At 41.1% G+C, this 27,912-nt stretch overlaps 3 protein-coding genes across 3 annotated transcripts in view; 2 read left to right on the top strand and 1 right to left on the bottom strand.

Annotated features, from left to right (window-relative positions):
• Positions 1 to 23,016, top strand: part of LOC145441162 (protein O-mannosyl-transferase TMTC2-like) — a 42,011-nt gene extending 18,995 nt beyond the window's left edge. The window contains exons 10-13 of the mRNA XM_080318965.1: positions 19,044 to 19,245; positions 20,747 to 20,950; positions 21,239 to 21,423; positions 22,287 to 23,016. Coding sequence (XP_080175091.1) covers positions 19,044 to 19,245; positions 20,747 to 20,950; positions 21,239 to 21,423; positions 22,287 to 22,439 — 744 coding nt within the window. The 3' untranslated portion in view covers positions 22,440 to 23,016. The remainder of the gene's footprint in view (positions 1 to 19,043; positions 19,246 to 20,746; positions 20,951 to 21,238; positions 21,424 to 22,286) is intronic.
• Positions 343 to 16,014, bottom strand: LOC145441159 (uncharacterized). Its single transcript, XM_080318962.1, has 8 exons — positions 15,453 to 16,014; positions 13,856 to 14,022; positions 13,411 to 13,574; positions 12,685 to 12,776; positions 10,729 to 10,870; positions 6,178 to 6,503; positions 5,504 to 5,686; positions 343 to 2,726 (listed from the first exon to the last, which is right to left on the bottom strand). Exons 1-8 carry the CDS (start codon positions 15,658 to 15,660, stop codon positions 343 to 345), a joined length of 3,666 nt encoding a protein of 1,221 aa, XP_080175088.1. The 5' UTR covers positions 15,661 to 16,014.
• Positions 23,017 to 26,412: 3,396 nt separating the features above from the next.
• On the top strand, positions 26,413 to 27,566 carry LOC145441170 (uncharacterized). Its single transcript, XM_080318978.1, has one exon. It carries the CDS (start codon positions 26,413 to 26,415, stop codon positions 27,373 to 27,375), a length of 963 nt encoding a protein of 320 aa, XP_080175104.1. The 3' UTR covers positions 27,376 to 27,566.
• The last annotated feature ends 346 nt before the right edge of the window (positions 27,567 to 27,912 follow it).

Genomic DNA, 27,912 nt, shown 5'->3' with positions numbered 1-27,912 from the left:
ACTGAAGGATTATGAAGAACGGTCGGTTTTTCTTGCATCTACACGAGTTGTGGCGACGTTGTACAAATGTCTTCTGATGATTTATAACAAGAGTCGTCGAAATATCACGTCTACAGCTGAATCTGCCAAGGATTATACAAATTGGGGTTGCTGATCACAATTAACAGCCATTATCCATTTCGCAGCGATGTATGAGTAGCTGACAAAATCATACTGTAATTACACCCATCGTAGTCTCGATGTTACACGATGAGATCGAGGTCGATAAATTCAAAGTAATTTTGCAAGATGAATTCACCACATCACGGTCTTTACACCTATTCTTTTCGCGGTCTTTCACACCTATTCTTTTCGCGGTCTTTTTGACTGAGGTTGATTGACGGAGTCCTGATCTTGGATCTGCTCCCGCATCGTTTGTATTATAGCAGACCGCCCGGACAACAGGCCACGTCTCCGATTCTTCCTTGTTACGAAGTTCACGAAATCTCGGCCTATCCGCTTGTACTCTTTACGAAACTGGGAATTCAGAAACCCATACAAAAACGGATTTGTAACGACGTGTGCCCAAGACAGCACCATCAGACTGAATTCGATCTCGGGTGGAATATGAACGGTCGTCAATTTCCGCATTATATCGACTGCAGAGGTCGGCAGCATGCACAAAGCGAACGCAATGCATATCGATATTCCGCTGTACGCTAGCTTTCTTTCCGCTATGCGGCGCCGTTTCCGCCTGAAACTACTGCCCGCGGATGAAACGACGGACGATTTCTTGGAAGACCAGTGTCTGCGGAAAGATCTCCTGCCGCTTTGATTGTCGGAGCTGTTGCTCCTTCTCGAAGCCCGCTTTTGCGAGTAGCGACTGCAGTTCGAGTGAGACCTCTCTATCGGCCTGGCAATGCGCTCGCTGTAAATGGAGAGCGCGTCGCTCTGCATTGACCATCGGCGCCCGAGGTCAACGCTGTTCAAGTCCAGCATGGATTGGTTGTCGTCGAATTTTCCCGGCACATTTTTGGCACGCAGGAACTGCGTCGAGGCGTTCATCTCTCGACGCTTGCGCAGCAGGTCGGCGTCTTCGCGGGACGACAAATCGCTGTCGCGATGCGCGCAGTTGCTCGAAGTGCGGGCCGAGTCGTCGCAGTCCGATTGTTCCTCTGGGGTAGCGCCGCTGTCCATGTTGTGAATATTCAAAGAGAACCCTTGCTTTGCCTTACTGTCGGGAGGGTCGAATTTGGTGACACTGGGCGAGGGGCTCATTGGAATGCTGGGCATCGGCAGCATAACGACTGGTCTGTTCGTACTGGTGCCTTCCACTATGTTGGACCATAATTCGGGGGTAAAACATGGCTGCTGGTGTTTGGTATGTTTCCCTATTTCTTTCGCTGAACCATTGTCTCCTTTTTCAGTAATGGTACTGCGAGAATTCTCGAGTATATCGGCTTTTTTGCTCGTGCCAGCTGCGTCTCTAGGCGTATCTTTTCTGAGCGGGGATTTAGAAATCAAAAGCTTCCATTTTCCCTTCAATATAGAACGCCAGAGCCCGGAACTTGCTTTGGCATCGTCAGTCCGTTTTGAGATTCCACATTCACTAGACGATTTATTATCCACCGAGTTATCGGTGGGGTTCGTTAATTGTTCTGGTATGATGCTTAAATTTTTCCTTTCGAACTCGGTCGAACTTCTACTTACATCGCTCGGTGCGTCTTTTTCTATTCTTCCCGCTTCATCAAATTCCTCGCCCAGCCAGGTCTCACTCATTTCCTCTGTGGCGTGATCAATCACAATTTTTATGACATTGTTCTGTTGGCATTGCGAGTTGCTGCGGTTCTTGAGCTTCGGAGGTATCATACTTGTGACCGACCAATTTTTGCTTTTCCGAAAACGACCCAGCCACCGTGCGCCGGTTCGGTCGCTGCCTCCGCGACGGTACATGAACCTTTTCGAAGTGGATTGCGGTTCGTCGTCGGTATAGGTATCATTGCCGATGTTGGGTTTGTTGAAATGCTCTGCCCTCGCTACATAACTCAAACTTGGAGAAAGATTCAAACCGTGGCTTTCAGTCCGGATCTTTGGGCTGTCCGTTACTTTTTTCGTGGATTGAACGCCATTGAACGATTTTTCCTGGGGCGTTTCTTTTTCCGTACGTTTTCCCTCCTCTGAACTTTGTCCTTCGCGAGAGGTGTGATGGTTAATTTCATTCTGTGTGGGCAATGCATTTTTCGAACTATCTATCGCCGTAATACATGTAAATAAATCTTCTTCATTCACGAGAGTTTGTCTTGTCAATGCCCGAACGCGTCTTCTATTTACTCCAATGGTGACTTCATTCCGTCCGAGCGCGTCAATGGAATCTGTGCTCGGGTGCGGGATCCTGAGGTATTTACCGGAAAGGCTGTATTTGGAGTTCAATTTTGAGGGGAATGAGTTTGAAGTTAATGAGTTGACTTTAGTTCGGCTATCGGTGCTTAATCTTGTGTTATTTGTCCCTTCATACTGCACCCCGTGCATGAGAGGCTCATTGTCGGCCGACCGACTGTTGAGCAATTTCCTGCCTCCTAATATAGGACGGCGTTTTTCGTTCGCGTTTGCTGATTGTTTCTTTTGTTGGGGTGACTCGTCGTTTAAGGATTGAATTGATCCACCTGTCGTTAGAGTGAAGGAGGTTTGTTGCTTTAAATCAGTCTCGTTATCGCCGACCATTCCCCGTTCCGGCTCGATTTCTTCGTCTAAAATACCAACATAAATCTCATAATTGGTGAAATTAACCGGCATGATCCGAGTCAAGACGCATAATGAAGGGGATGCAATCCAATTTGTATTGTTATGACGTGCTTATTACCGCCATCTTGGTTTTCATGTTTTAAAAATCAATCCCATTTGGGCGGCAAGGGAATTTTGCAGTACATTCACAATGGATTAATATTTCGAACCGTAGGAATGGGAATTAGTTGCCATTGTCTAATCTAATGTCTTACTCTATAGCTTAATTATGGTAACGGATTGTCGACTAAAAACGTTCGAAGACGATGATATCATTGATATGTTATTACTGTATCTATAAGGACGATGTGAACAATCGACATAAACGCGGATACCATTCGACACACATTCATTCCCCTATTGCAGTGGTCGGGAACCTATGGCTCGTGAGCCATACTTGGCTCTTTGACAAATTTTTAATTTTGTACTTAATTTTATCGACATTGCAGCAATATTTTAGTAAATTTTCACGACGGCCGGAATAATTATTCTCGTGGCAGAATAAACATGCCTTTGAGAGGTCGAGACAGTGGTGTACCCAGGGTTAGGGATTCGTACCCCCTTTTCGAAATCCACAAATTTGCTGTCGCGCCGGCCACTAGCACCACTGACGAATTCGATCTGCCCGCCATCGTGCGCCTCGAAATGTTGGATTGCACGATACCCTAATTGATACATTGACATGCTGACGCTTGTAGGACAATGCAGTTTTCAAATCCACATTGTCTTCCTGATCTACGCCGATAAATAACTTCCTTGTAAGTGACATTAACAATTACAAATTCAAATTAAAAACAACGCCATAGCTATTCAGGTTATTGATTGGTAACGTAAGTAGCTTTCTAGAACCGCCCTAAAATGTAGGTATGTTATGTTACGTCGAATAGTTTAGAAGTCCAAAATTTCATTCGAATAATATCAGTGATGATAAATTCTAAGGTATTTACGATGAGTTGCACTATACCAGGTGAGGCTTCGCCCGTTTGTGCCTCAACCAGGGCTTTGGAGCAGCCGTAAATTTAAACTGCTCCAGCTCCGGCTCCGGAGCTGTCTTTTATCATACATTAGCTCCGGCTCCAGCTCCGGAGCCGCATTATAACCACTTCTCCGGCTCCAGCTCCGGCTCCGACTCTGAAATTATAGAATGGTGCTATCTATATCAGGGGTGGCCCGCAAATGTGGCCCGCGAGAGGGTTTTGCGTGGCCCGCGAGGTAATGTCCTATTATATTATGGAAAATGAATTGCTCGGATTGTGAACTTCCAATGCCAACCAAAAATTACAATTCTGGCTGCGACACTTGGGATGTTGATGACTAAAATATCAGTTCCGACGCATTGGCAGATCCAGGGTCCAGTCACATTTTCAGTAAATCGTCGTACATTACAATAATCTAAAATAGTAGCGAAATTTTTCTTCACGCTTCGCGTGTTTAATTGTCACACGATTTCTTGCTTGGTAGCCTACTCCCTACTGAAAATGAAAAAAAACGCCTAATTTGCCCGATTGAGTCTATTCGCAATTACGGAAGAAAGTCTTTTCGCGTTTGAGCTCGCATAAAAATCGTCGACGGTGAAATGTACAGGCACAAAATGAGTGTCGCATATTATCGGAGACCTTCGATATCGATGTGTCCAGACGCCGAATAGTCGTGTCCTTGCAAACTGAGCCTCGCGGGTGGTATACAATAGACCAGCAATACTCACCTAGTTTATTTATAAACTTAGAAAATTTTACCCGCTTGGCGTGGCTAGTGAACCGCGCACTCGTCAATTCGTCAATTGCATGTGCCCCTTTAGCAGAAAGGTTGGCCATTCCTGGTCTATATAGATTACTAATCTACTAATAGGTTAGTTATCCATAGTAATCTAGAGTCCTCAGCCGTCAGTAACATCCGATGTAGCAACAAATACATATAGGTGCCACCGTGCCGGCTTGTGACTTCATACTGAATACTTGTCAATTGTCGACAACACCATAGTTGCACTAGAACGCAATTTACTCCGTGCCATTGCTGTGCAAGTGTGCATTGCATTAAAATTCAGGCCTGGTGTTCAATTATGATAAATCAGCAGATGTGGTTGTTGCATATATAATAGCATCTTATGAAATATGTCGGAGCCGGAGCTACTCCTCAAATAACGGGCTCCAGCTCCGGCTCCGGCTAAATTTTATGAAGAGCTCCGGCTCCGACTCCAGCTCCGGTGAAAATGCACGGCTCCGGGGCTCCGGCTCCGGGCTCCGGCTCCGGCTCCAAAGCCCTGGCCTCAACTGTGCCTTAACTCTCCCTTTGCGCTTTATTTTCGAACAATAAATATGAAAATTCCGTGATTGTGGGAATAGAAATGTTTAAAATCTAATCATTCATAAACATCGATAAAAATATCATCATTGAAGGTCTCACAATTTTCCCTCGCTCATCCCTGACGACGTGTGAGGCACTACCTCACTTGCCTCCCCTAACCCCACGTCACTGACGTATCACATCCTGCAGTGGGTGTGTACGGCTGTAGTGACCATGTTTGGCTCCACCTACGCATGTGGGCAGACAAATATGGTGCACACTATCAATCCCATATATTAGTGCTACCAATACGTCACAAATTTTCAATTGTGACGTAACTGTTGATTGACATGTATTGCTCTTTAGGGGTTACAATTGGAAAGATTGGGTCAATATGGCTCTTCGGTCGAAAAAAGTTCCCGACCCCTGGCCTATTGCATCAAGGAATTGAGATAAATACCTCCCGTACTAAACGATCTTTGTCTGCACCAGAGTAATGTGGATCTGCTCCTGGTGCTGTTGGCGTAAGATTCTTCCTCAGATTTGTCTAACAGATTTGGAGAGGATGTCGTACCGGATATTAAAACCTGATTTTTCTCCTCGCTGTCTCGTCCCACAATCATCGTTCTAGTCTGGGGCGGGGCTGAAATATGAACATCGCGTTTTCATTGAATATATCGCACCTCGGTTCGATTTTCGTGCGCCTTAGGATGCTGCATCAAGGCACAAGCGTTTTGCTCCGCGCGACAAGACGTGTGACGAGAATTGATTTGCGTTATTACATTTCGGTCGATAACAAATTTCTGCGAAGCGTGTCTAATACAGACTGGATGAAATGAGTTCACACTTCTTTTTAAGCAATTTAAAAAGGAATAAATTACTTTTTCGTGGAAGCGACTGAATAAGCATCGATAAGACGGTGGAAATGAGATCAGATGAAGAAAGTTAGTTTTCGACTTTGTCCTATTGGCATCTCACGAGGACATGCATTCATGGTCACTTTGTCCAGAGAGAGATTTTAACAAGTGATTAAACAATCGACTTGTGATAGATTTGCATATGATGCGAGCATAAGATGAATATATGCGTAATTGTGTTGGGATACTGAAATCACATTGTGTTATACATACTTACATCGCTTATACAAAGCCCCCGGATTTTTCCTTGGTGATATTGATGCCGATGGTACTTCCAAATAGGCCATTATTATCGCCTTTCTGCCCTCATTAATTTCATCACTTTTTTCGCATGCGACTTCGTCGTCGGATCTCTTCGACGATCCCCGTCGGAATGAGAACCTGGTTGTAGGGGCCTTCACTAGTCCCGGGCTGTTTTCGGGACTATTCGTGCTCTTCATTGCACAAGAGTTCCCCAAGTAGGACCCGTAACACGTGGGAGTATTCGTTAATGGATGGTGCTCCACCGTTTTCCTGCATTTCTTCACCTTAGCTAAAATGGCACTGAGAAAATAAAATCAATCTCATCATAATGTAATGACTTGAAACACACCGAATGGTGTAGATATCTCTCCAGTACGACACCATTAAGTATCTAGCTAACTCAGACTTGGGCGTAGATCAGAAATAGTTCAAATAATAGACGCATGACCGGGGATTTCGAATTGTAATTTCATAACGGCGAAGTTGGTCTAGTTTGAGCGAATCCATTGTCATGCGATTCACGTGTCAATTTAAACCGGGTAATACCACATTAATTGCTTCAAGCGGGGCCTACGATACTATAGTAGGCCCCGCTTCAAGTAATAACTTTAAAATGATTGAATATTGCTATTACTCGAAAACTGGTACCAAATATCATATCTGCTTCCTTAGGAAGTGACTTTCTATTGCAATATATGCATTGTAATAAATCCATTATATATTATGCATATATGAATAGGGTATATAAACAGTAAAAGCTTAAAATATGTGTTGGTAAACATTGCACAGACATGCATAATGCGATTATAAAGGATTTTGTACACACGCAAAAGTCAATAATGCATTTGAGTGGTTATGGATCTTTCCATGCATATCATATATAACATATTTGTTCCATATATTTAAGTTATCTCTCCAAATCGCCTGGCATGTTTGGTTCTTGCGGCTGACATCATGAAATAATTTCCGAACTGTATATATATCATGGTCTAGTGCACCTACCTCGAATATGCTCATCAAATATTCATCACATTCGTCTGATGTGCATTAGTGTGTGTTTCTTAAATTTATTTTTAACGAATACAGATTCGAATCCTTCGATATTCGAAAATAGGATCCTATTATGCTTCATTGCCATTTGTAAGGTTTACGTATACACAAAGGTACGGAGGACTATGCATTGCAAATACGGTATTGGAAATGAATTATGACAAATCTGCGCGCTCGCTTGGCCTAGGCCTACATCGCGTAGTTAGAAAAGGTACCACCCGCCCTTAAAACGCAGATTCTTTTGCAATGCGACACTTATGTTGTGATGCTTCGTCAACTCTTGAGTCTGCATGCGGGTATTGCCCAACAGTACAGGCGGAGTCTCCTACTCCAGTTTTCGTGTCAGAATGCTTACGATCGGAGCTACCTCCATTAAGTATGACATTGGATAATACACTATAATCACCCAAATTAGGGTCCCCCTTTGTATTTGGAGAATATGTTGGTTAGCACCATAAACCGCGAGTTTTTAAGAGCATCGTGTATTAAATATTAATGAACACAAAGCTTTCAGCTATATGCATTTCTGCCTATTATACATAGAATTGGAGCTCAAAGTATAAGAGTATCGATCGTCGCTGTACTTCTATTAGAGATAGAGGTCTTGTTATTATTAATGTAATTTTGACAACGATGATTTGAAGATGCAGAACAATCTTTAAAATAAAAACAAAGGGTACATAACCTCACTTTCCGGAGGTAACGTCGTTTTCACATTATCACTACCAAGTGGGGGTCGGTAAAGGTTACACCAAAGTCCTGGCATCCCTTCACTGTTCTTGTATTGGATAAACTTGTTTCTATTCCAAGCAGTCGGCTTAAATCCTTCAAATAGTTACGTTTCATCAAAAGACAAATTCCCCAAAAGATGAAATGCAATTTATATATTTACATTTGTGACTTAGTCTTGATACATACTGACTATTATCGTGTCTCGTCTACGTTGTTTTGTGAAATATATCACCTATGTATAGGACCTAAATAAAATGAAACGAGGATCACGGGGGTTATCGCATACACAATCGTAAGTTGAGAAAAGAACATTACTACACAATAATAGAGATGTAAATCACCACTAGGTACTGTTATAAGTGAGGCGATTTTTTTTTACCTGAACAACAGAAGATTTTGAACTTAAAAATCAAAATTTTGACATTTTTGACTTTAATAAACTTAATTTTGACAACATTTCGACCTCACGTTACCAAATGAGGTGTTTTCGCGCATAATGTTAGAATTGTACTACTTTATCCATTTCTGGTTGGAGCTGCATGACCTCACGAAGTAGTTTGGCCTGAAAAACTTTTTTGACTTTAAACTGGCAAATTTCTACATGAAAAAACTTCATTTTAACGAAATCTGCACCTATGAAGAATTCCAGTAGTTACATCACGCATTTTGGAAGAAATGAATAAAATTTGTTGCAGTACAACGAAAGATACTTTCCTATATTCTCGGGTAGAAAGTGTCTGTCCTTACTAGGTAGCTGCCCAAGAATATATAGAAAGAACGTTCAAAAGCACCAGTTGTTGGCTGGCATCACTGAAGTTGTGCGTACACTGCTGGTGACAAACAGTGTTGCTACATTCTGACAATGTTGTCTACATCAAAATTTTCCATCATGTGCTTCTTGATATAAGAACCAATGCCCACGCAGCCTTGCTTCAGTTGAGCGTACCACCATCTCACCTATTTTTTTCATTTGACCGTTTATGATTCACAATAAGCTGACAATGGGACTTATACAACGGTAAGCCTACAAGCTGTAGAACAGTGGTTCTCAACCTTTTTCGACTCATCGCCCCCATATCAAGCTCGACACAAATTTTCGCCCCCCCCCCCCAATATTTACAGATTCGATAAAGAAGACATATATATATATACGGGAAAATACTCAATTAACTCTGATCGCTGGTGAATTTACTAAAAAAGGTCATTTATCCGAGTAGATGCGATGAGACACTGGGACCGAAAATACTTGAAAAATGATCCATGATAATCCCATGATTGCACTCCGTGAATTTGTCTACAATTGCATGCTGGCACAATCTTTCTTCGCGTGCAAAAGCTTCCATCTTCATGAGTAATGGGGTCTTTGACAGATGTTTTCTGTTTTGGGGCGTGTAAAATAAATTTCGATCAACGCATCCATTTTTCTTGGTAAACTTCAACACGAACAAACCAGCAATAACTTCTAATGTGAAGTGTCGGACTGTAGGGCTTACACCAGGCTATATAACGGCACATATTTTTCATTCAGTACCATCCTTGGGTGGAATTTTTTCAATTCAAATACATAATTTCTACGGTTTAGGTAGGGTTACCATACGTCCTCCTTTAGGAGGATTTCTCCTCCTTTTTCCGGTTTTTGAAAATGTCCTCCGAGGACGCCTACATGTCCTCCGTTCTGAGATTTTGTCCTCTTTTTTTAGAATTCTGGTGAAACACAGGGCCAAAGTTGGAAAATTTTGACAAGTGTCCTCCTTTCCCGATTCAAAAATATGGTAATCCTAGTTCAGGCCAATGATACCATAGCCAAATTATAGAATGTAAACGTTCTATAGCCAAATCAAACAAAATAGTTGGACAACTAGTCATGCAACAACAGAAACACGCCTACACTCAGACGCTGTATTTGATAAATACCTGCGATGTTTTATCGCTCCAATGAGCTATTCGGAAGTCAAAATCTCGATTTACGGGCAATGTGTATGTACCCGCGAATTTGTAAGTTTGTGCTTAAATGGAAACGTGATTTAATGACAACATTTAAGGTTTTATTTATTCTATTTTATCGACGGTTGCGACCAAACATCCTTTTTCGGCTTGCTGTAGCTTAGATTATATTACACAGCAAGAAAAGTTGGAACATTTAAGTTTTTGAGCGTATTTCTCATAGGTCCCCAGGTCGTGTTTATACCGACCCACCGGGTGGGGACCGATGACACGTCCGAGCAACAAACTTTGAACGTTCATAAACGTTTAATTGCTGGATATTCATAGTAGAGCTTGTATCAAAGTGTTGAGCCAGCAAAAGATCTGCTCTCATCGGCTGAAGATTTGGGGGCCAGAGATCATTTTGTAATTCTTTATCCATGCTGTAGAATGTCAAATTATAAGGTCACCGACAGTGCAAACATCTACAATAAAACGAAATGCAGGTTGCAAAAAAATTTGACAATTTTTTGACCTAACCCTACAATTTTGACAAAATTATGACTTATTTTGACATGTCAAAAATCATCGCCCTACAAGAAAGTACAAATTCCTGGAGTTAGGGAATATTTCGCGCAATCGAATAAGGTCCTCGGAGCCCTTCTTACTATGGAAGTATACTCCAATCATATATCAAAGATTAATGAGTATCGGCATGTAACGGTCGATAATGCAAAATGCGATCGTGAGATAGATTTGAACCGACAATTTAGTCGACAATATCAAAATTATTGATATCAAACAAATTTTCGCGGCTCACCGATAAAATGCCGTCAGTACAACCAACGGTAAGACTTGCAGGAGTCCGATAAGAACAGCAAGGTAGACACGCAAGTATTGGTCGCTTGCAGGCGAAAACATGTCGCAACGATTTATCGACGCTGTCCTTCGAATTGACTTCACTGCAAGAAGATAAGATTTTGGCGTCAAATACGTCACTGCGAAGACACGTGACGCAAAATCCACGTGCCGTACACTAGTACCGACGCCAGATTTCAAAAGATAAAGCAATTAGTTACGGCTATCGTGAATTTTGCGTTAAGTCTGCATGGGACGATGCCGTCCCATACCTCTGCTCGGACAGATACGCCATCGATAACTAACCTGCGTAGGTTAGTTATCTATAGATATACAACGCTTCACAAGCACGCCTATACTTAGGGTTGCATTCGAAACAAATAGTTGTTTAAAACACTTCGTTTAAAACAGTATTTAAAACAAAGGCCTTTAAAAAATTGTTTTTATTAAGTTGTAAAATCATGCCATAATTGTGTAAATACTTTCCAAAAATCATGTTGTATCAGCCTACGGACAATTACCACCCGAGATAGCCGACGTATACGATATGGGATGGTTGGATCCCTCAATAATAGTCGGTTCAACAGCTATAGTGCGTAGATATTTGGGCAAAGAAGCCTATATTTACCCTATATTATCAATTGTCAATGTCCATCTATCAATCCACTATGACGTCACAATTTAATATGATTAATTTAATATCCGTGACGCCATTGCTTAAAAAAATAAGAAACATATTTCAAACATGTTTGTTTTAAATTGATTTTTGTTTCAAATGCAACCCTACCTATACTTCTTCACCAGAGAGACTATTTTTTCTCAACATCAGTACGTTCTACGGATGTACATTATATTACCTCATTGGCAAAATTGGAAGCGATATCGGCCTACATCATGTGTAATACGATAATGATCGGGCCGAAAGTATATTGAACCGCGGCCCGTGAGCTTGACAGAAAGCATGTTTCGCTAACACCCTCGAAATGTGTCTTTAAATTCATTACGACAATTTTGGCCCAACTCCTTCGTGTCACCTCCACATGGATAATTTATGCCCGAAGTATTGTTTTATCTTGGGAGGAATATTTTCATCTCCCCCGAAATAAAAGTATTGTATTAGGTATAATCTATACCACTTATTGTTTTCCTTGCATTTGCTCCCGTAAGACGCTGCAATTGCTCTATTCGCGCATAGTAGCATGAATGACATAGCCAATGATTAGTATAACAAAAAGAGCTGGACCATGGCTCCATATATATCCATTATCCATATGACATGTTAGGTAACAGCATTATTTATTTATAGCGAACTCTACACTGACTTATACGCTGACACCCGTCCGTCGCATATAATGGGCCGACAAGGAAATGTAAACCTTATTTCAAGAGGCCGCAAGCAATGCAAACTGTCAAAGTCAGGATGTAACCTGACTGATGAGTCTTCCCGCTTCACTTCCGTCGCTCGCTTTGTCGCGTTTTGTCTCACTCTTTGTCCGCGCGTTTGCCACGCCAGAAAAGTCTCCTCGTGGTATTGAAATATTGATGAAAGAAAACCTCTGAACCAGGCCAATCATTTAAATTTTAATTGTGTCTGGGCACGAAGAAAATAAATAATCTTTGATTTCATCGGTATATCTTTGAGATGCCTGTGATTGTATCGTCAATGCCTCATTGATGTAAACATCTGCATATATATATGACTGTGTTTTTGAGAGTATTCTGCGATTCACTCGGAAGCATCACAAACCGACGCGAGTAAAAATTAAGAAATATATTGGCTGTGAAATTCAAGCAGCGAGCAATTGCATGTAAATTTGACTCCTGTGATTTAAGCGAAAAATCGTCCAGGAAAACTAGAGTACAACCGAGTCTTTCATTCATTACAGAAATCAATACTTGTATTCTGTTTTATACTTACCGATCGGAAGCGGTAGATATACAAGAGGGGAAATGAGCCATACTCCTATAATCCAAAATTTCCTGTATCCCTTTGCAAACATCTTGCGGTATCTGTTGAAAATTTGTATAGATAGCTGTAATTAACGCAAATATACTCGAAAAAGTATTCAGCATACAATTGATGCATCAATAGGGTTGCATTTGAAACAAAAATCAATTTAAAACAAGCATGTTTAAAACGCGTCTCATGTTTAAAACATGATTTTACTGTGTTTTTTATAGCGATGATGTCATGAATCTTTAATCGTGACGTCACATTTGATTGACATTGACAATTCAAAATATAGGGTAGATATGACCCCTTTAACGAAAAAGGCTTCCGACCTTCTCATAAACGGACCGAAAATATCTTTAACGAGGGCTACATCGTTATGCAGCTTTTTTACGGTCGGTGGTCATTATCATCAGAACACCCGTTCCGTAGGCTACCAACCAATGATATATATTTATCTACGTGCTGTAAGTGTTGAACCGACGAAGATTTCGAGGGTTCCAACCATTCCAAATCGTATACGTCGACTATATCGGGTGCAAATCGTCCGTATACTACATGTTTTTTTTTCGGAAGTATTTACACGATTATAGCATAATTATATCAAAAACATATTTTAAATAAAGTGTTTTAAAACACCATTTAAAAAAAATGCAACCATAGAGGCATCAAGTGGTGAAAGTATCAACTCACAGTTTGGAATGAACGATCCCGACGTATCGATTCATTGCGATGCATACAAGGTTGATTGCGGACGAAGATATCGAAACATAGACAGAATATCTCAGTAGAACGCAACCTACTTGTCCGAATATGGATGATGGTAAAGCCATAACAAACAGATGCGGTGGTATAACCTTAATAAAATACATCCGTACTTATCATTTGTCGAGTGTGGATCATGAGGTTTTTAGGGATGACCTGGATGACAAAGGCATGTCTGCGTTCATATTGTTTTTGTAAATAGGCAACCAATGACATGTATCTCAAGTAGGATATTTCTCGCTGACTTAAAACGCTGAGTATCCCTCGAAAATTTAGCACACAATTTCCAAATGGTTATTTCCCTTAGCTAGCATCTTTGTAGCTTTCGCTCGTTGAATAGAGTTGAAATATCGATCGTTTGAAATTTACTTACCAGTAAGGAAAAGATCAGATCTACAGTGCATAAATTGATGATAAGAAAGTTGAAGGTGGTTCTCAATTTCCTGCTTCTGTTGTACGCGATGATAGTGATGGTGTTCGCAAAGAATCCGAGAAACGCGATGAAACAGCCAAGCGCCAGCGCCGTGTAAACGAACCAATCTGAAATGGGAAGTCTTGAATAAAAAAAAAGAGTATAGCTGCGATTGGGATCCGCGTTGCGTGAAGATTCACTTTCAGCCTTAATCTACATATACTATAATTCAGAATTCAAAATTTATAATTCAATATCGTATGCTACGCTACATATGAGGCAGTTAGCAATCACATATATCATAACCATTGTAGGGAGTAGGGATGGTGTGAACCTCTGAAAGGTTCAGGTTCGTGTGAACGTGAACCTTTTTGAAAGGTTCTGTGTGAACACGAACGTGAACTTCATGACGTCACGTGACGTCATATTGCTAATTTAAACCCCATATTTCAATTAGGTGATTGCCTATATTAATCTACGGTACACGATACCGAGCGACGACTCGGGGCCACGTAATAGCTCAGTACTTAAGTACATATTGACGTTTGAAACGTCGCCAAATGTATCAACTGGGGCAATCAAATGATATAATAATCCCATAAAATCAGTATCTTGCGTCGCTTTGCCAACAATTTCGACCTGATCGGACAATGTATTCAGCGTCTGAGTATTGCCACATGGATATTGAGCAGAGTGTAAAATGGGTTTCTATACTTGCTACCGATTAACAAGTTATACAGCAGTATAGCCAACACCCCAGTCGCACGGATTTGGACTATACATATGTAGTCAAGATTGACCCCGTACGCCTGCTACATTTTTACATCAGAAGACGATATCAATCTCATTGTTTGGTTGAATAAGGATCATTTGCTGACAAAATACAGTGTATATTTCGCTCTTGATGTCTTGTGATTGTGGGTCAAGCTCACAGCACAGAGACACTAAATATGTACAAACGGAAGGCTGGATATTTCGAGCAGACTTTTGTAACAATACAAGTAAATTTTTGAGATTGTCAAGGGCATGCTCGTTTAGTGTTGAACGTTTATGCTACCAGCCCCATGCATAGAGTGGCCCGCAGTTGAAAGTCAATAAATTTGAACCGAAGATGTTATAATGAAGTGTGAAAATTGCAATATATGAAAAGGTTCACAGTGCGGAACCTACCAAGGTTCTGTTGTGAACGCGAACCTCAAATTTTCCGAGGTTCACACACAGAACACGAACGTGAACCTCACGTTCACACCATCCCTAGTAGGGAGTATAATATTGTATACCGGTTTCCCATCTGCATGTCGAAAGCGCAATGCGACTTGTTTCCTTTGAAATTCAGCTAACTTTGGACTTGCGACAATTCGAGCTGAATGGATTTCATGGCTTAGGCGCAACCCACGCTTGAAAAGAAATATCATGCAACATATCCGGTGACAAAATGTCATCACGACTCTATGGTGTATCCCAACATTTAGGGCTTCACTTGGGGCTTAGAAAATTTTATCCTTCGATTGATCCATTGATTAGTGCTGATAGCGCTACACCCGTCGTAAGAACTTACCAACAAAATTGAAATCAGAATAATCCAAATTATGATCGGTTTCGTTACTTGCGTGCACACCGGTAACGTTCAAAATGTCAGGATCCGGAAATGTGAATGTGTTGACTCCTATTTCAGAAGATGTGATTGTGTTATCCGATGTGTTTGAAGTGATAGATAAGGGAGTAGCTGGCACCGTGCTCGATAGCCGTTTATGTCCTTGATTCATGACCGTCCCGGACTTGGTCCGATATCAATAAGGCTGGGATTGTATCATCCACTTCGGCGTGATCTTGATCAACCTGACAGTTCATTATTCATTCCGGGAGGAGGTGATGCTCATCAACGTCATATCGCTTCAAATTACGAAAAGAGTCTCTACAGTGTACTAAATATCATTTCTCGGTGATTAAAATTAAACCTGCAAATTGTCATTGGTAAATCAATATAGAGAACAAAAGATCCCTGTCGTTATGACCCGGTGAAGTGAAGCTGTTATGTTGGATAGGCTAACATTACAAATATGATATCAGATTAATTTGCTTGTTAATTGCGCGTGCGCATTGCTCTCAATGATCCTGAATTTACACGTCATACCTCAGCGATTCTTGGTGTCACATCTCAGGTATAGGTAACCTGTCTTGGCGAGATCACACAATCAAAAGCAACTGCACCGTTCCGCCCGAGGAACACATTCTGAATGAAGTCCGGAATGTCGATAGGGGGTCTCATGCCATATTCGGGGCTGCACCAAACCTATGGCTTAATATCCCGAATTAGTTCATGAGGGGCGCGCCGCCTCGTTTATGCCCGTTCAATGTGATGTCAGACTATGCATATAGCCTGCCTGCGGTTGTCCTGTAAAACTAACTACTGAATTGCCAATTTTTAAAGAAGCGCCATATAGACGGTCTCGCGTATGCTTTGAAGTTCGTTCTTTTAACCAGCGACTCCGGACCTTTTCAATTACTGACTCCAACTCATACCCCGACTACAAAATGCTCCACTCCAGATTTATTGCAAATTTACTAGGGAAAAATTGATTTTCCCCAGCATGCAATATAAATTTCAACTACGACCGGCCCTCTTTGTTCTACTTTAAAGCATTCGGCAACTTTGACTCCAACCTGTTGTATTCCACAACTCCAACTTCGCAACACATTGTAACCAAGCGCACTTCTGCGGGTCTTCTCCAACCAACAAATTTTTGTATCAACCGACCTTCGAAACTACCTGCGATTCAAATATGGTCGGCCTTCTTCAAAGACTTGTTTATTTTACCCTGTTGAGGACTTTTTCACGGGAAATTGAAGCTGAGCTTTTTACGATACGCCGCAGACAACATAGTGTTTTCCGGAGGAGATTAGTTTCTTGAATTGGAATCCAAGTGAGAACCTTCATCTCTTTTTCGCACCAAGTCACGCAGACGGTACAGCGCATCGAGAGGGGATCGGTCTGACGGCTTTCAAGACGTAGCGAGGCGCATCTCAGCGTAAATCGATCCGTGCCGCAAATCGCGTCAGAGATTTTAATCGACAGCTCTCGATCGAACTAATGAACGCGTTGCTGTAGTATCAAACCCATCAAAACCAGCACTCGGAATAGCATACGTTCGTTATTTATGTAACAAGACGCATTTCTACACTGTTTCGTCGGACAGCGTCCCCATGAACGGACGATGGATCGTGCATTGACAAGGGTATACCGCAACCCCATAAGCATCACCTAGCGACCGCATGATATCCCTGTCAATAACAATCATGCAGAACATATTTAAAACAGAAACCCAATGCTTCGAACTAATTGCTAACTTTCAACTGAATGATTGAAGCAACTGTACTGAACTCGCTATCGACGCGAATTAGGTGCAAATTCCGCTTCACCAATTATACATTTCCTACTGAATGTAAGATGCCGCGAGCCGGAGATCGATGCTAATGCGTTTGTCGTGGTCATATTATAGTCTGCACCTTGAAAAATGGAATGTGGCTGCAGTTCTTGCTACCTGCCTTGTACCACACTTGATGAGTTGGCCTTCGAGGACAGGCTGAACAATTTACCTAGGATTCCGAGATGCGGGTGTGAAGTTTCAAGCGATGCTAGAGTCGCAATAACAGAATAGGATTGTGCTACGTTAACAGATGGTCGGTCGCAATGCCAAGGTCGCTCTTGTCCCTGAAATACATGTTTGACCCTTGTAACATTAAGATGGAGACGTCACAAATATTTCGCGCCATTGCAAACAATTTATTTGAGAATATTGCCACCTCTGCATGTGATAAGCATAATTTTCAATACTGTGCCAATGAAAAGTTATGCATTATTCATTACTTGCTAATGAACAAAGAAGGTCATCCTATTTCTGTAAAGTAGGCCAACTTTGGTAACGCTGCACAGCGAACAGCTAGTCGCAATGATGGCGGAGTAAAAATAGTACCGTTGCCAGTATTTTCCGCCTCGTGGATTTGTTTTGATCCACAACCGAATAACGCCAGGCTGCACATCTAACAAATGCTAAATTCGGCTAATCCGTTATAATAATAGCCCTTTTCAAGGCTACTGTCTTCGTATTTTCTGTTACGGCTCAAGATGCTAAACACGATCTGTCATGACTGCGAGATACATTCGCGGCATTCGCCGTTGATACTGGGGCTTTGAAGTTCTATTATTCTTCGCTCGATACAAAACGAGGCCCCGAGTATTTCATTCATTAATTATGCAGCGGCCTGATAGTATCGCAGTGTTGTAGTGGAGATGAGAGTTCGTGTTTTCGCAATCTAATAAGAACGGCGCTCGCCCATTGCCATTCCAATTATCAGGGGCCAAGTGAGGGTCGACGAATTGCTGACGTGTCATTATTAGCGTCTATTGTCGTACTTTGGTTCGTTCTTACGGTCATCGCTTGCTTTGATCAATTTCCACCAGTCGGATAAATCTCTTCATGAGCTTGAACCAAGTGCTAGTGAATAATTTTGGATCTATTAAGTAGGAGATATTGAACGATAAACCCTGACCGATATCGATGATTTATTTTTGCCGACATAGCGGATATTTTCTGTTTCTGTCGATATCAAAATGTATAATTGTCCAACTGGAACTTGTAATAAGTGCCAGTAATTTGAAATATATGTCCCATATGAACTTATTTATTTACGATAAAACCTCAAGTGAGAAACTATAGTACTTCCAGTAGCCTACAACAGGCGTCTATCTTTGATAAAAATTAAAAATACAGGTGACAAGCGATGTTACATATGCTTAATTTGCTTATTCAAAGTTTAAAGGCAATAGAGATAGTGAACTGTAGCCTACGGTTAACTCATGTATAAATCGCGTCACATTCGATATTGTTTCAATTTGATGGTCATGAATAGGTGTATATTTTGTACTAGAAATTAAATTTCGAGTCTGAATGATTGGTTTATGAATGGCTATATTTCGGATTGACAGTCTCCGTTGGAGTCGTCACGTTACTCTTAGTATTGATAAGTTTAGGGCTTTTCCGACTACGCCGCTCTAAACGTCAAACGTACAGTATTGGCTCGAAAGATACTTTACCAGCATTGCCACAACTCGCTGATACGTTGAAATTACCGATATTCCTATTTGCAGATGTATCGTCTCACGATTACCATCGACGATATCGGTCTGCGCGATCCCGCGTCTCATTCGAAAGCGAAGATATCGGCCTTGTACAATCTCGGGCGTTTGTTATCGTCACAACGTCGTCACAACGAAGCGATACGAGCCTTCGAAGACGCTGTGGAGAGGCTGACGCCAGACTACGAACCGCACAGCTTATACAATATGCTAGGTAGCCTACGCGGGTCGCTCTCCACAGTCTCCAGTTATATTCAGCCTCAGTAACCTATCGCATGAGTGTTAACCCAAGGTGGTAAAAGTATTCATCGCTAGTAATCCAGTAGAAGTAGCGCCATAACGTGCTACTCAATTACAAGTAGAAGTAGCAATTTCCATGTCATCTCAAAACTACTTCAAGTAGAAGTAGAAAATGAAGATCTGAAAGGTACTCAGGCCGAGACATGGCGTACTTGTAGCAGTTAATGGGCGGTGGCTACTATTGAAATTGCAAGTTGCATCTTCACGACTAACGTCAAATGAGGGCGATTTTTCTTACCTAAAAAACGGAAAATTTTGACCTAATAAATCAAAATGTTGACATTTTTTGACATAAAAATACTTACTTTTAACAACATTTTGACCTCACGTATGCAAATTAGGTGTTTCCGCACATAATGTTGAAATTGTACTACTTATCTTCATTTCTGGTTGGAACTGTCTGTCCTTACGAAGTAGTTTGGCCTGAAAAAACGTTTTTGACTTTAAAACTGACAAATTCTTACATGAAAAAACTGGGATTTTAACGAAATCTGGTCCTATGCAGAATTCCAGTAGTTACATCACGTATTATGATAGAAATAATTAAAATTTGTTGTAGTACAACGAAAGATACTTTCCTACATTCTCGCGTAGAAAGTGTCTGTCCTTACTAAGTTGCTTACCAAGAATGAAGAAAGAACGTTCAACAGCAGCAGTTGTTGGCTGACAACACTGAAGTTGTGCGTACACTGCTGGTGACACACCGCGTTGCTTCATTCTTACAATGGTGTCTACATCACAATTTTTCATAATGCGCTTCTTCGTATAAGAACCATGCAATGCCCAAGCAGTCTTGCTTCAGCTAAGATGTTGCGGTACGTTCACCATAAGACCATGTCAACCTATTTGTTTCATTTGACCGTTTATGATTCACAATTAGCAGACAATGGGCCGCCAACAACGGTAGGCCTATAAAATAGGCCACAAGCTGTGAAATATCAAATAATAAGTTCACCGACAGTGAAAAATTTAGGATACAAACGAAATGCGGGGGTCAAAAAATTTTGACTTTGTAAACAATTTTGACAATTATTTGACCTAACGCTTCAATTTTGACAAAATTTTGTCTTCTTTTGACTTGCCAAAAAAATCGCCCTACTAATGAGTAATGACGTAAAATATTAGTGCAAAGATATTTTCAGTTGCTGCGATACGCGGGTTACTTCACGCGGTTCTTATGACGATTTCACGCATAAAGGTGACGCAAACTTATTCCGAAACTGCATTATACATAACAAAATCGTAAGTGTATTCACCTGAAAACTAAGTAGAAGCGGAAGTAGTCTATAAACATGATCACTTGAGGGAGTAGTGCAAGTATAAACAAAACCGACTTCATTGCTTAGGAAAAGCAGTATAGTTATGCTACTGATCAAGTCTGGTAATAACGAATGTTATTGCATATCTTTTCGAAGGTCAATGTCTTCACAAAGTCGGACGAATGCCGGAAGCCGAGAAGTGGTTCAAGTTGTCCCTCCGTTCAAAATCAGACCACGTCCCCGCTCATTTGACGTACGCACTGCTGCTCAGAGATGAAGACAGAACATTAGAAGCGAAGCGACTTTACGAAACAGCGATCGCGTTGGATCCTCGCGGCCATCTAGCGTTCAATCATTACGGTTTGTGGCTCTGGGTGATTCGTAGGCGCGTATTTATATTCGTTTTGGTTTGTCAAGATTAGTTGTTAATCCAGTGTGTTGCGTGGTAACATACGTTGCGAAACGTACATTCAGGGTAAGATACTTTTTGTGTTAGGGTTGGGGTTGGGGGTAGTAAAGTGTCGCGTCCCGCAATTGTCAATAGCTCAACTGTCGCTTTTCCTTGTGTCATATGTTCAAATACCTGGCAACAATGGATCACGTTTCTTCCATGGTAACGCCGTAACGTCGTTACTTCTTTTCGTGCAGCCAAATTGTTAATCCGCGAGGAAAACTTTGCCCACGCGGCGCGCATAATCGAAATGGCGCTGGTCACGACATCAGGAACTTCCGATTACGACACGGTCATGCTCGCGGGGGACATATTTCGACTCTTACAAGACGATTCGAAAGCAGAAAAATATTATCGTACCGCGACGCAGATCCTGCCTCTGGTAGGTTTTTATTTCGCTGGCGATGCCCGCTACGAATTCATTCTCGCAGCATGCCTTAGAACTGAGATGGACAGTAATAAAGTACTACTATTTTTTCGGAGTGCTCAAGTAGCTTTGGCATGCGTGCTCTACTTGCTCGAGTGGTATATTAGACTACTTTCTCTTTTAGTTCTAAAAATTTTAAAATTTTGAAGTGTGAAAAGTAGTTTTGGTATGAGCTTGCTGACTTCTAGGGGTGAAATTGCGTAATGTCTGCGTGTAATAGTCCATGCGTATAACGGTAACTGAATACATTTGCGAAGATTCTACCTACGTCCTACGTGTAATGCCTGCCATAAACTGACTATTGCATTGTCGTAACTAACTAAAGCTTTATGAAAGTAAAAAAAGGTAACTAATGGGGCAACATAGAATACAACTTAAGCAGAAAAGAGGAGAATAGAATGACACGGTAACGATAAGGCAAAAATGCACTGTGCAAAGGAACTAATTATATGAAAGCAATTATTGCCTAATCGCAGATCACCACAGTGTCATAACTATTTTGCGCTAGTCAGGAAAAATAAACATCTTGCAATTCCGAAAGTATCGATCTCCGATTAACTGATGCTAGCATACTACCACTCGAATACATCTACTTTTTGAAACTGCTTACTTTTAATACCGCTTGGCAATTGCTACTTCTACGTTTGTAATTGCGTGTAACTTCACAGCGTTACTTCTATCAACTCGATTAGCAACGCTTTCTACTTTAACCTACTGTGCCTAAGGAATTTGAGTTCGGCGGGAAGCGCTTCTACGTTGCCAGCCCAACATAAGTTATTTGTCTCGCTCTAATGACCCCTCATCGCGTTGCTTTACAGGTCGAGGCAGGCCACATCAATTTGGGAGCTGTCCTGCATCTGCGAGGTAAATACGCGGAAGCAAGGACTTGTTATCAGAAGGCTCTCAGCTTGAACCCGGGCAGCGAAACGGCAATGCGAAACCTGCAAAGAGTCCAAAACTTGATGGACTAATCGAAAACGAACACAACGCATTCAATCACTTGTTTTTCAATGCTCAGATTGATGGCTGGTGGTTTTCATTAGAGTATATCCGTGAAGGTGTAGTGGGCAAAATATGTTTTGTCTTCAGTTCATTTGCAAGTGTAAAGCGATGATGTAAGGACATTTTAACGCTATAATCCAGCCTTGAGAATCTTCGTTGTTATATTTTACCGTACCCAATTTTCTTCGTTCTTCGTGGGCCCTTGGTCAAAGACATAACCACGAAGTGATCGAGTATAGACTTGCAACTCACCAACTGTTGTGATAAGCGAAGTGTCATTGTCAATTGCATGCACTCATGATGACTGCAACAACAAATATTGCCCGTCTTACAACTGCGATTGTAGGTCTGTGACGATGCTTAATTCGAGTTGTGCGCCAAAAATATTTGTTTCTCTATTATCTAAGAAATGTTCCTTTCTATTTTAACTGAAACCGTAAACCGTGCAATATCTTATAGATTCCTCTAGTCGCTAATACTGTGTATGATTTACTTGGTGTCAGCGTGAAAAGTTCTTGACAATACACTGCTAAACCACAGACCTTTCTTGGTTGTCCGAACTCTCATTGATAAATATAAAAGCTGTGCCAGGACGATAAGCGACACAGAAAGCAAAATACTTGGAAGGATGTCGTACGTATAATGTGAAATCATGGTTCTATATCGAAGAGTCTAATGTTGTTGTTGTGTGTAGTATTCATGGTGTTTGTAATATGGTCATTTACACCAAGCCAATTTTCATCATCTTTATTCCGCAGCTGCCGGCTTGTAGCCCGGCCCATTTCTAGGCTTTTATAAGACACCGCTTATACGGATGAGATTGCGTGGAGGAGCATAGATAAACCCCTAACACTAGGCTAGAACTTCTGGAATCGACCTCGGTCGGACTCGAACCCGCAACCCAGTGGTGTTGCAGCTGTGGATTATGCCACTACGCTCTCCCGCCACCTAGTGAAATAGTAGGAGATACACATTGAAAGTCATTTCGACTCCTTCCTATTTTTTCGCTGTATCGGAATCTTGCAGCTTTTATGCTTTATTAAGATGCACCGCTATACATTTCCAATTGTAGCAATTTATTACACTAAATTTCCGAGGATAGTTTCTGGTTGAGATGGTCCATTAACTGCAGATATCAACAACTTCGTGTTCATTTTTCGTTCGGGGTATATGGTACCCGGGCAACAACGTTAGCATGGTTCTTGAATGACTGCGCTGAATGTTAATCCAATTGAAGTGCATATATGTGCTATCGCTTCTAGTTGGATAAGATCTCTGAGAGAGATCGCCTCGCACAATTCAGCAAACAGCTGTAGGCCTATATATCACTGTTATTTGGGACTGCTGCTAATGAATTAAATTCTATTCGCTTTGACCATTCCTATGCATAATACCATACATATACTTTATACTATATTTATTTATTTTCAGTCGATAATTATAGCTCGAAACGACTAGAATCGACGAAGTCGTATCAAATCGTATGGAATAAATATATACAACCAAGGGATTCCCTTATGACCTCGTCTCATGTAAATAAGCTAGCTGAATCCTGAGTTCGAAACGAATTTTGTCAGTATCAGTTATAGCTTATTGATCATTTTATCATTACAAAACACCACAAGACTGCGATACAATGAGATACAAAGATAGGACAGTATCGAAGCGACTTGAAGCAGTCTTTGAAATCAGACACCCACCTGGGCCTAGGTCAGCGGCTCTCAACCTTTTTGTCTTCGCGAGCCCCTTTGGGACCGCCACGGACCCCCTCAAGTTTTAGTTCAAATTTAGCTCAATTATCGTGCAACCGTCATCTGTCATGTGCAAATATTTACAGTAGGCTAGTGATTAACAGCAACAAATTATGAATTACGTTATCAATCATTTTTTCAAATTTAGAGGTTTCGTTGACCTCCGGATGAGAACCACTTAGGCCAGGCCTGGGCAAAATGCGGCCCGCGGGCCAAATGCGGCCCGCGAAGCTATTCTGTGCGGCCCGCGAAAAGTTGCTTGGTATTCAAAACATAAAACTTGCTTTTTGAATGACTAAAACCATAGGCTGTATTGAATGAACAGGAAATTCGTATACTTTGAAGTCTGTTCAATAATATGCCAAGATTACGTGGCGTACCCTAAGAAAGGCAATGTGGCAAACTATGAGTAGCAATTGAAGTCACAAGAAACCACTATTTCCATATAGTTTAGTTCGAACTTTCCTTGTTGTCATTGCCACATTACGCATTATAAGGTATGTTTCAATTTGTTACGTGATGTTTCCAAATCCCAATTCCAATTCGTAAAACAAGTCAATCAGTGCTCGCGATTGCCATATGACTGATCATATCTATCTCCCCTAAAGGATTAACGGGCATGCCAAAAAAAGAAAGCCGAAAACTGAAATTCAAAGAAGATTTAGGTTTAGAATTTAGAGCACTAAATGTTCGCATACTGGAATCAGGGATTCGCGCGATACACCCCCAGCTTATAGATTTTGCTCTGTGTATTGTCCGACTTGATATTTCACAATTTTCTCATAAACAGCCATAATCGTCCATGCCATCAAACTAACCGTTGGGATTGCTAGCATTCTGGTTGCAATTTAAATATTTTGTGATATCGTGATAAGGGGGCGCGAAATTGTTCACTATCAGAAGGGGAGGCGTGCCTAAAAAAGTTTGGGAACCACTGTTTTTGAGTATTAATAGAAGAACGTGGATAGGGGTTTAAAGAGAGCTAAAACGTTTCATGTTCAACATTGTTTCGACTAATGACAGCAAATAAATATTTTTTTAGTGAAGCGCCACTGTCTCATTACCTGATATGAACACATTTACTGAGCATCATTTATTAACAATGTAATTTAGAAATAAAATTAAAATACTCTGGAGAATATGGCTAAAATTTTTCACTCGGCCCGCCAACGTATTAATTTTTTTCTCATTTGGCCCGCGGAGGAAAATAATTGCCCACCCCTGACTTAGGCAATAGAAAAAGAGGCATGCATACTGGGTGGAAAGAAAAGTGATAACATAAAACGACTATACTGATGAAAATGAATGACCTATGTGTAGATAGGCGAAGTTGATATGTCAGATCGAAGTCCGGTAATCTTGAGGGCTGACTAGTATTTATTCAGTAGAAATTGTTTGTATTTCACTTGAATGTGGACAAGCTCGTTGACTATCGGATAGCCGGCGAGATGCTGTTCCGCACTTGAGGTGCGGCATATTTGGTAGACTGATGCGTTTTCTTGTATTCCGTCCTGATGATGTGGCAGTTGTTCGTCGTCTACGACGCGCGTGCGTTGTACTAATGCGCTTTTGATTCCAAGATGAAGTGGTTGTTGAAATTTGTAGAACAGTGACCGCAATGGCACTGATACATAAATTTGCCAATTCTTCATATCTCTACAGAACACCAAATCTTTTAAGTAGCGATTTATCAGTTGCACGTCCATACAAACTGTTTATATTTGGCTATAAACGTAGGCCTACCATTAAAATGGTCAAACCATGTTCGACAACAAAATTGACCGAGAGGAAAAAAGAATTTCGAGTATCGCCACACAATAAATCTTATCTTCATCACACGTTGGTTGAACTCTAGTACAAAACCATTCTGCTTCGCACGTCATCGACAAATAAACGTTGCCATACCACTATAAGAAGAAGCCAATTAGTTGAGATATAACTCTGTATGGTCGACACGATGATACGGTAAACACTTCAATATTTTCTAGATGACAAATTGACAAAGTGAGAGTATGATAAATGAATCAACAACGCCGATATTCTTTAATACTCGGTTGTCTGCAGCGATCTTACATATATGCCGCCGGTTATTTGCTGATATTGCCGATCCGTTTGGGTATTCTTTCAAACGGCACAGTTATTTTATAATATCTTACTACTAAACCGCGACATTTGTCAATTAGCAACGAACATGGACTCGCATCGAGCCAGCGTTTCTACTCTATTCGGTGAGAATGTATCAATTGCTTCGTCTGCATCGGATGGTTTGTTTGACAATGTTTTATTGGGCGATGAGGACCGAGAAAAGAGACATTTCTTCCTATCCGTGCGATGCAATGGACTGATGAAAAATAAACATTTCGCCGAATGCATCCCTATGCTGGAACGACTCGTAACCGTAGAAAAAAAACAGTGGTTCAAACTCAAAGCGCAGTTGAAACTTCAGGAATGTATCATCAGATGCGACATGAAGCAAAGGGCACAGTTGGAGATGGAAAAGACGAGGAAACTCGCAGTCGCAATTCCCGATATGAATTTCGAAGATGCCGTAAGCCTGGCTACTGAATACGAGCAACAGAGATCATACTTGCATGCCATATCTATTTACATTTGCGCGATAGATATAACGGAAACAAGTTTGTCCCGTAATAGCAGCTGCGACAACGTTACAGAGGGCTTCCTTCGAGTACGAAATATTGCGCAGTGTCTCAAGAACAGCCTTGACGAAGCTAAGTCTTTAACCTGCGCATTATCAGCAGATTGCTTGATAGAATTACTTGAAAAACTCATCGCGAAAAGTCGACTTTGCGAAGCGCATGTTGAAGCCGTCTGTCTGAACAATATTGGGATAACACTTTCGATTGCTGGAAAATTGCGAGACGCCGAAACTTATTTTCGAAGGGGGATGAAGCTAATGGAGGACGAATACCCGCATAATTCTTCCAAATATTCGGTATACGGTAACCTGCTAAATAATCTGGGTCGCGTTAGTTTAAGCTTTGGATATAAGACAGAAGCGAAAACGTTCTTCATGAAAAGTGTCATGGCCTGGAACTTGGCGGAAAATTTTGCTAGTGACAGCCAAAAGAGCGCTCAAATCTCAGTCGCTTTGAGCAAGGTAAGGATGATTGAGCAACAATCGGACGGACAATAGAATGTAATTTTGCGGGTGTGTTAAGGTTTAATCTGGTAAATTGGAAGTATATTTAGCTAAAATGATTATAGTTCCGGCATATATGTTCGAAAGGGTATTTTTTCAGTGAGCTATTCAATACAACTTCGTCGTATCTATAGCATTGAAAATATATAAATAAAAATTTGTTGATTAAACGCGTTACTATTGCATGGAGACTCCTGTTTAATAGTGATGGGCTTGGGAAATACATTCTGACTCCTGTCTCATTTAAGCTTAGGCTCAAGTCCTGTTGCACACTGTTTCGGAATCACAGATGATTTCAGGATGTGAAACTTTTTGCTTCAATACACGGTCGACTGATTTCGGCGGATACTAATTGATTAATTGATACTATACAATTAAACCGTGCACGTCAGGCCGTCAGTCATGTTACTATATATGTCATGCTAAAACAGAAAGATTTTGCTGTCGCTATATTTTAATGAAGGAAAAGTATTCATCTTCAACTTTTCGGTTTTTGGATTGCTAGGAACAACTTATTCTGAATGAGTTGTG

Source organism: Botryllus schlosseri, chromosome 6, assembly GCF_051294905.1.
Source record: "Botryllus schlosseri isolate E-star chromosome 6, Bs_hap1, whole genome shotgun sequence".
In the NCBI taxonomy this organism is placed as follows: Eukaryota; Metazoa; Chordata; class Ascidiacea; order Stolidobranchia; family Styelidae; genus Botryllus; species Botryllus schlosseri.
This window is presented reverse-complemented; position numbering and strand designations above follow the sequence as displayed.

Coding starts and splice junctions, on each gene's coding strand:
- LOC145441159 (XM_080318962.1), bottom strand. CDS start 15,660: ATGAATCAAGGACATAAACGGCTATCGAGCACGGTGCCAGCTACTCCC. Junction 5,687..6,177: donor GGGGGCTTTGTATAAGCGAT/GTAAGTATGTAT, acceptor TTCATATTTCAG/CCCCGCCCCAGACTAGAACG. Junction 2,727..5,503: donor AAGATCGTTTAGTACGGGAG/GTATTTATCTCA, acceptor TTGGTATTTTAG/ACGAAGAAATCGAGCCGGAA.
- LOC145441170 (XM_080318978.1), top strand. CDS start 26,413: ATGGACTCGCATCGAGCCAGCGTTTCTACTCTATTCGGTGAGAATGTA.